Here is an 8,811-nt window from a genome sequence, read left to right on the forward strand (position 1 = left end):
CTACTGAGGGGCCTCCCGTACATGTGAAAATATAGAGGAGAATTCTCACTTCATGATTTAGTCTGTAACTGAAGTTTAATTTCTCTGCAGTCTTGGTGTTCTATCAGCATTAAGACACAGAATCTTATGAAGCAGCTGGAATCATAGGAAAGTCTCCACTATCTTGTACATAGGAGAAAGTTAGAAACATTATCATCTCAACAGTTGCACAAACATTTTGTTTCTCAAACTGAATAGGGAAGAAAACGCACTCACACCAAACCAGATATTTGCGCCAGGAATTAGAGAACATGCTTATTCTTGCAGAACAGATAACAAATGAATTACTATTGCGTAAATTCAATAAACTTCAGTGCTTTAGAGGAGAACGTCCTTTGGCAAAATCTCTGTACTCAGGCTGGAAAGAACTAAGTATGAAAAGCTTAAAAGAATTCTTCAGAGAAAAGTCTCTACTTTTACTTGCTTTTCTGAAGACATGAGCTAAAGGATCCTTACATTGCAGCATTAATTTACCCAGCCCACGGAATTTTTCCTCTTTCGGTATCCTAAAGCTTTCTGGGCTACCTCCTTATTTTCTGAATTCCTGGGGAAAAAATAGTAATTTATAGATGTTTTTATTACTGACCTTGGCTAATCTTGTCATACTGGCTATTATTTGTTTTACTCTTGAAAACTTAAATAGCGGGTTTAAACAATTTCAACATACTTAAACTCTGTGCATTTTCTCAAGACCCCCCACCTGTTAAATTAGAACAATTTTAACTGCAATTACTGCCGTGACATCATTGGTCTGTTCTTGTGCTTCTTAGAGACATCACTATCTTGCATTAGCTTACAGCTTTATACGTTAACATACAGTTCACACTGACCATTAGTAGGGGCTCTGTGGAGAGAGCAAATTATTACCAAAACAATCCTCAATATTGTTACCAAGTAATCTTTATGAAATAGATTACGTAGAAAGAGAGATTAAGTGATCTGAGGTAGTTCCTACAGAGATGTTTTTATTGAGAAACTTCTTGGTAATCAGAAAAGACATAGGAAACCATATTTTATACAAGACAGGAGGAATACACATTACATTATGACCTTAAGAAAAGCACTGCTGTTTTATGAAAGATTAAAGTCTATGCCCTAAAGAAACGAGCAAGTTTGCCTGAAGTTATCCTCCTTTTTTTTAGATGAGGAGCCTGCTAACACAAGATAGCCAGTCCCTTTTCTTACGAGACAAGTGCATTTCCATTTGTTATAAGGTTGACTTATCCAGACTTTCATCAGCATCTGGATTTTGCAGTTTGTAATTTATCAGTCTGAGTAATGGGCCTGTTTCAATCACTGCTTTATGAAGTCTGAACATTCTGGTCCCTACCTCGTACTGCACTGGATGGTTCCACAGATGTTCTACTCAGTAACTGATATGACGTATTCTATTTATTTCCTCTTGCTTGCTTGAGGCATTTACATATATATTGACAGTTCCAATGCATTAACAATACTTTATTGTTGACAACTTTGCTGTTCTCATCTGCCCTTTATCACTGTCTCTAAACTCAGGTTTATTTCATCAACCTTGGGAGATCCAGTGGATCAAATAACTTGTCTTCCAGTAAGTAATTAACTATCTCAAGAGCATGTATTTGTAACATAATATCAATAGTAATCATTACTGAAATTTGAGACGAGGTTGATGCTTATTTACAGCTCTTAGGCAGTCCTTTAAAAATAACGCAATAAAAATATCAGCAAAACAACTTCTGTATAAACAATTATAAAACATTTTACTTGTGTTTTCAATATGATCCTATAATCAAAGACACAGAAGAAAACAGACGAACTGGTTATCACTTGCAGTATCTATCTGCTTTCACTTTTGCTCGCCTGTGTGGAAAGGAGAATGAAACAAAACATTAAAAACTGAACATTACATCTGAGTGTTTTATTTGCCTCTAAATCTTAAGCAGGCATTGAAAGCAGTTTTGTTTCTTTATTCAAAGCAAACACAAAAACCTAACAACACTTAGGCTGTGTGAGTTCACTTTGTTTTCTTAAGGAGCTACAACTGCGGTGTGTAACAATAACCTTATATTTCCTTTCAAATCAGGACTTGCGTTCTGCTTTAATTAATGTATTAAAATTTAAACCATACAAAGCATTTTAAAAGTTCAGGACAGTTTCTGCATTCTTGGCTCCCTGGGAAAAATTCTCACTTAATAGCCTGAAGACTTGTTAATAAATGCTATTTCTCCTTATAATGCAGCTCTCCCCTTTCCAAACGGCCCTGATACTGTGGGTAAAGAAAAAGTTAAAAGCTTATTTCTTGTCATTAAAAAGAGCCATTCCTCACCTCCCCTGTACTCAGTAAACTGAGCAAACCTAGAGATGCCCAAATGAATTCAGTTCTGATGAATTTCCCAACCCAGAAATTTCAGGCAAATATGTGAATATTTGGACAACAAAAAATGCAATAAAAATGCATATGACTCTCTGCAATATCTTGACCTGGGAGGAAGCGCTCATATCTGCACCTCCTCTCTGCCCTCCCCTCCATGAAACCTATCCATTCTTTGGATCCAAATTTACTGTCATCCCATCTCTCAGTCTCTTTTAATTAGCACCTTATTTCTTCTACATTAAAGTACCTGTCAAGCAATGCTTCATGAAAAGTGCCTTCTTTCCTGGCTTTTCGGAGGGCTTTTGTATCTTCTTTGCTTACTTTCAGCTTTTTGTCTTGGAAACTTTGGAATTTCTTTCTGTAAGGGGAAAAAATGTTAAGAATTGCAACTCCTTTAAAAATCTGTATTTAAATAAAAACAGCTGCGATGAGTATCTTGCAGTAGACAACCGGCGTAATAAAACTCTAACAAGCCATCACACTACCAGAAGTGCACTAAAATTTATCTATGTGAAAACTACTCAGTTTTTTGGGGGCACTGAGTGGAATGACACCATGCATGATTAACGTGATATGGTTAAAAGTTCTGAAGAACTCCAAGTCCTTCACCTACGAGCAAAACAAGACAGGAATGAAGGTGCATTGGGTGTAGGTGGTGAGGTGTTGGTAGTGAGGAGGCTGCAGATGTGACCTCTGTGAGTAGAAGCCAGGAACTGCCCCACACCAGACAGACCCACCATATGGTAAAGCTGAGTCCATTTAACAGAGCTGGTGATGCCTCTGTGAAACCATCTAAGAAAGGACAAAGATGCCACACAGGCAGAGAAGAGGAAGAAAAGCAGTAAATGTGGTATGAAGGACAAAGTAGAAAGAGGAGGTGATCCAGGTGCCCGAGCAGATATTCCCCAGTGAAGAGGATCACATTAGAACAGGGGAACACACAGAATAAAGGCATGGGGAAGAGAAACTATCCTGTACTGGCTACTCCCCAGTTTGGGGGAGGGGGCTGAGGCGTCTGGAGTGAAGTTAAGCTTGGGAGCAAGGGGAGAGAGAGGTTTTTTAATTTTAGCTTGTCTCTTTCACTACCCCTATCTGTTTTAAGAGGCAATACATTAATTTCCCTGAAGGTTAGTCTGTTTTGTCTGCGACATTGAACAGAAGGAGGTTGCATACCATTTAACTTGACCTATGAACGTTCTCATCCTATTTTATGCCCTTGTACTGCTGAGGAGGAGGAAGTGAGCAACCAACTGGTTGGGAGTTTGGCTCCCAAAGAAAAGAGGAAGAAGTTACTTAAACCTGTTAACAGCTTCCAACTACATACACATAATTGATTTCACATTGTTTAACGTTTCCTTTGTCTTCCTGTGGAACATCATCTTTCTTCTTAGTTTCTCTTTCAGCACAAGTTCGAATCTGTTAATTGAGAAGAAAATACATAATAGCAAATGTCTTTTTTTTTTTTAAATAAAAAACTGTAATTTAAAGAAGACACCATATCCTTCATAACCAAATGAGAGTCACAGTGACTTTAAGTTTTCAGCTTTCAAATTGGTTAACTAGAAAAAACAGCAATAAAAGCAAGAGTCTCCTATAGCACAGGGAAGGATTAAGCACAGTACTTCAAAATACTGTAAGACATAATCCCCCCCGCCCCTCCCCCAAAGAAGCATCATTACAATTGTTAAGAGTTATCAGGAGTAAAATGTATTTCTGAGAGACTGACTCCATAGTATTATTGCTATGACTAACACACCTCTCTATCTGCAGACACGTTTTTCAAGTCCAAATGAAGTATTTCCACATCCTCTTATACATAAAATCTCTGCACCAGCATCATTCTGGATAACCCTTTTCTGCTGCTGGTTCAGTCAGAATTCCTCTATCTTGTACCAAGCAGTCCAGAATTACCTGGTGTACCACAGAGAGGGTAGTTACCTACCACTTCTTTAGTGGCATAAATATTTCCACTAGATAGATAAGTACCTTGGTTTAGGCAATCCTGGCACTAATTTGCCTCTTTCGAGGCCAAATCAATTGGTAGCTTATAGAAAACAATTATACCTGTATGCTATCAGTAACTGTAGCGTACAAGTACTTGGGTAAGCTTGAATATCCACACCAAGCCTGTATTAATTGTAGAATATTGTAATTACCTTTATCATTTCTTCATCCCCTGCAGTTTTGCTTTTGGCTTCTATGTCTCCATCTTCATTACATCTAATAAAACGACTGTTTGCTGCTAGTAATGCCATTTTTTTCTGCAGAAATACCATATATGGTTAGTATAAACCTTAACTGTAACATTGATTCTTGATACTGCAACAGAAAGCTCTGTATGTGCATTCTGTTCTCTTACATATACACACTTCAACAGCTAACTGGCAGCCTTCTCCATTCTTAAATCCTACGTAGCTGCCAAAATACAGGAAAAAAATTCTATAGAAATACAAAAACTACACTGTACTCAGGAGAACAGAAGAACTTAAAATATGAAAGAAAATGCATAAAGGTAACTGGTAAATAACATCTTACAGCCTGTCAATACAAGTCAAAATACAGTCAGATGTTGGGAATATTGAATGAATTATCCCAAGCAGCTTACATCTTGGAAGACAGGTTCCCATTGCTCTCTTGATCCTATAGCATCTGAACGCCCGACAACAAGTCCATCTGAATTTATACCCAGGTATTTCCCATAACCAGACTTCAGAGCAATCCTCAAATGGAAAAATACAGGAAAACAATGAAGAACATCTTGATTTAAAGCAATTCACAATTTTCAATAAATAAAAAATGTTATTACTATACAATGTATCTTAAGAGAATATAAAATCAGGTATTCATATGAGAAACAAAGAAAACAAATATCGAGGCTTGTAACGTTTTGTTACAGTAATTACCTTGTATCAGACAACTTCACGGCAGTAAACTGTTCAGGAGGACTAGGGCCTTCATCATCTTAGGAATGAATGTTCCATTAGTTATGCAGTACATGTTACAGGCAGTATTTAACCAGTTAACACTACAGTTTCAAACAAGCTGAAAAACAATACAACTGCCACTGCTGAATTCTATGGAAATCCACAATGCTGCGTTTTTTATTCCTTCAGAATATCCACATTATTAAAGGAAAACAATGGAGGCGCTTAGTTACATTCAAGTAAAACAGAACAAATATAATCCTTGTTGTAAGGAATTTGCAGTCAGTAACATTTTGTAATTCTCCAGGTGATGTTGAAAAACTATAATTTTGTTGTAATATTATTTTCTCAATAACAAAATCACAGTTTGCCTCCAGCAGAGCCTGAAATCCTAAAAAGCTGCCAACCTCTCCATTCCTCAAAACCAAAGTGAGATAACACTATCACTGCTGGTTTGAACTCACTCTAAAGATGAAACACTGTGAGGATTGTGAAGCATATCTTATCTGACTGATGCTTCAGACTGAAAGTAGAAGACAAGCTCACCCCCACCATACCAGTGCCACACACCATGCCACACTTGCACAGCGACAAAACCAATACGTTCTGAAGAAGATGCAGCAATAATCCTTGAAACTCATTTGCCTCGAGTTGCATTCTCAAATTGATACCATCAAGATTTTATAGGGTTGTAAGTTACAATGCTTATAAGTTATAAGCTATAGAGTTTATAAGTTGTATGGCTTCCTATCCAGTAACAGGATACATCTCCAATGTGGTTCAATTTATTATACAGATAAAACAGCATGAAGAAATAAGTGAAACTGATTGTTAGTCATTAGGTCAGTCATAGTACAGCCAAGATTACTGCATTCTTTGTAATGACCTGCCTTTAGCTGTAAAACTGTTTGCCTTTAATGACACTACATTTATGCTTTTCATTACTAAAACTGCTTTTTTCCCAAATTTTCTGAAACAAACCTTTGTGTGGTGCTCCAAGCGTAAACAAGCCGTTATCAAGGGCATGGATGTAAGCTCCTTTATCCATTTCTATAGCTATAGTTCCTGTAATTTCACCGAAATTGCTGACAGCCCACCAGTTTCCTAAAACAAACAAAATAACCATCACAGTTAATGGAGTAATCGCAACTTCATTATTTCTGTATCTACTCCAAGACTTGACATTCTATAGACAAAAATGGTATCTAAGATTTTTGTGCATTATTTTATAATACCCAGCTAATTTAATGGTGTTTCTGCTGGAACAGGCTATTCTGCTGTTCTATCCACCTTGCTGTCCCTAATCGCTGTCTCCTGTTCTCCATCCCTCTGTAGTGCTGTTTCACTACAAAGCACTTCGATTCATCCAGCTGATCCAGCAGAAGAAACACTTTGCAAGATAGGTGGGTTTTGATTCTGGATCAGCCTCCTGCAGTTTTACAGTCACAGCCAATTACTACACATCCAACACAACAGAAACCTTTAAACCATCTTCTCTGAAATCGCTACATACAAGTTCTACAGTTACAATGTTTCCAGCTGAACAACTTTGAACTTTTGAGCCTCACTGAATTCTACCAACATAACCCCGATCACACGCATGAACCAGAATTACAGTGTTTGTAATACTTAAACAGGTAACATTTCCTCCTATTAGCTTAAAAATATTCTCTGCCTAATTAACATAGTTAATTTTAATTAATTAAAATATGATGCCTTTTTTTCCTCATGGTAAATTCAGCAAATCTATCTTTCTTAGTAGAAATAATCCTCACCTATCTTTATAGAACATATGGAGCAAATTTGGTTATCCTGCAGAGTCAGAGCTTACTGCTCACAGAATGACCAAATTACAGGTTTTGGAAGGGACCTCAAGGGCCATCGAGTCCAGCCCCCTGCTAAAGCAGGAACCCTACAATAAGTCCCACTTGTAGGCATATAGACAAGTCCTGAATATCTCCATAGAAGGAGACTCCACAGTCTCTCTAGGCAACCTGTTCCGGTGCTCCATCACCCGTATCACAAATAAGCTCTTCTGCATGTTTGTATGGAATCTCCTACACTCAAGTTTTAAGCCATTGCTCCCCGAGCAATGCAAATTCATCAGCATATACATTTTCCAAATCTCTGCCAGCATTTTCTTTTGAAATCGAAGTAAACTAAAGAATGCAAAAAACCTGGGACATTCTGTGAAGCACAGTAGTTTATTTTCTCACCTATGGTCTTTTAACAGAGAAACAAGCACAAATTCCCTTGCAGTGCCTAAGCACAAAACAGAAAATGACATTTATGCTGTTAGGAGCACTGTGCTACAGTATACCTCTGCACCTCCCATGGCTAAATATATTTCAGCTGTTTTTGTGAAATATATTATGATAAATTAAGCACAAACAGCACTAAAGGGCAGTCTGCTGTGTTATCTCCCAAAGCCATACATGGTTCGATCCTCCTCTTTCAGGGAAAAAAAAAAGTGAAGTTACATTTGGATACAAAATAATGTTTAAGCCTTTGACTTCGATTAACAGAAGCAAATTTATAACGTGAACTCATAACAGCAGTGTGACAAACTAGAATAAACAAGCAAACAAAAACCTCCTTCCAGAAAGACTGAAGGTCTGAGCGACCTAAAGAACTCAGGCAAGAAGTAACTACAGACAGAATAAGAATAGAAAGCACACATGCTTCAAAGTAGGAAATGGTCAAATAACATAAGACATGTTACTTGTGCAGAATAGCATTATAAGTCTCTGCTTACAGCAAATACTTTTGGAAAGAAAACAACAAACAAAAAGAAACAAAACCAAAATGAGATCCAAGCAAATAAAGAGCTTGAGAACATATGAACATACTTGATCCAAAAAGAGGCTGGAAAGACTCTATCTTACAAACATGCTACAAGTGACTATAACCCTGAACACAGGGTACGTTTAGTTTTAAGAGTCCTGTAGCAATCTTTTCCACCTCTGCTGTCCTCTATAGCTGCCACCGAGTCACATCGTTCCCAGAAAGCTGCTCACCGACGATATCAAGCTGCTCTTCTGCATCCTCATCCCTTTTCCTTTTCTTGTTCTTGTGCTTCTTCTTGCTGCAAAGGGTGACACAAAAAGATAAGAACGCACCTTCCGATCCACCCCCAAGCAGCCGGGGGGGCTGCCAGGAGCGGAGCGCTGCCCACCCCAGAGCCTTCGCTCTCACCCCTGCGCCCCCCGACACTGTGACGGCCCGACCTCAACCTCTACACGGCCGGCGAGCCGTGAGGTCCAAACCCGAGCTGACGGCTCAGCAGCAACCGAAGGGAGCAGCCTCACCTCTTCTCCTTCGCCCCTTTGAGAACGAGCTTGGTGGACTTGACGCAGGAGTACTCCGCCATGTCTGCCTACGGCGGGCGCAGCGGGACATGACGCGGCACCACGGACGGAAGCCGCCGAGCGGCAAACTTCCTCCCCGCCCGCTCCGCCAGGGCTCGCGCCACGCCTGCTCTTTCCCGCCTGGTGG

General features: G+C 38.9%; 1 protein-coding gene across 1 annotated transcript; it reads right to left on the minus strand.

Moving 5' to 3' along the window:
* Positions 1 to 984: 984 nt before the first annotated feature.
* Positions 985 to 8,811, minus strand: FRG1 (FSHD region gene 1). The gene is made up of 9 exons (XM_072336334.1): positions 8,625 to 8,811; positions 8,334 to 8,401; positions 6,298 to 6,420; positions 5,296 to 5,353; positions 4,998 to 5,112; positions 4,549 to 4,653; positions 3,717 to 3,808; positions 2,640 to 2,750; positions 985 to 1,878 (listed from the first exon to the last, which is right to left on the minus strand). Exons 1-9 carry the CDS (start codon positions 8,684 to 8,686, stop codon positions 1,842 to 1,844), a joined length of 771 nt encoding a protein of 256 aa, XP_072192435.1. The 5' UTR covers positions 8,687 to 8,811; the 3' UTR covers positions 985 to 1,841.

Source organism: Excalfactoria chinensis, chromosome 4 (assembly GCF_039878825.1).
Source record: "Excalfactoria chinensis isolate bCotChi1 chromosome 4, bCotChi1.hap2, whole genome shotgun sequence".
Lineage (NCBI taxonomy): Eukaryota > Metazoa > Chordata > Aves > Galliformes > Phasianidae > Excalfactoria > Excalfactoria chinensis.

Bases quoted from the DNA above. Each gene is read 5' to 3' on its own strand.
- FRG1 (XM_072336334.1), bottom strand. From the start codon at position 8,686: ATGGCGGAGTACTCCTGCGTCAAGTCCACCAAGCTCGTTCTCAAAGGG. The intron at 5,354-6,297 runs GTTTGTTTCAGA...TTCATTCCTAAG, and splicing joins GCTTGGAGCACCACACAAAG to ATGATGAAGGCCCTAGTCCT. The intron at 2,751-3,716 runs GTATGTAGTTGG...TTCCCCTTACAG, and splicing joins CAATGTGAAATCAATTATGT to AAAGAAATTCCAAAGTTTCC.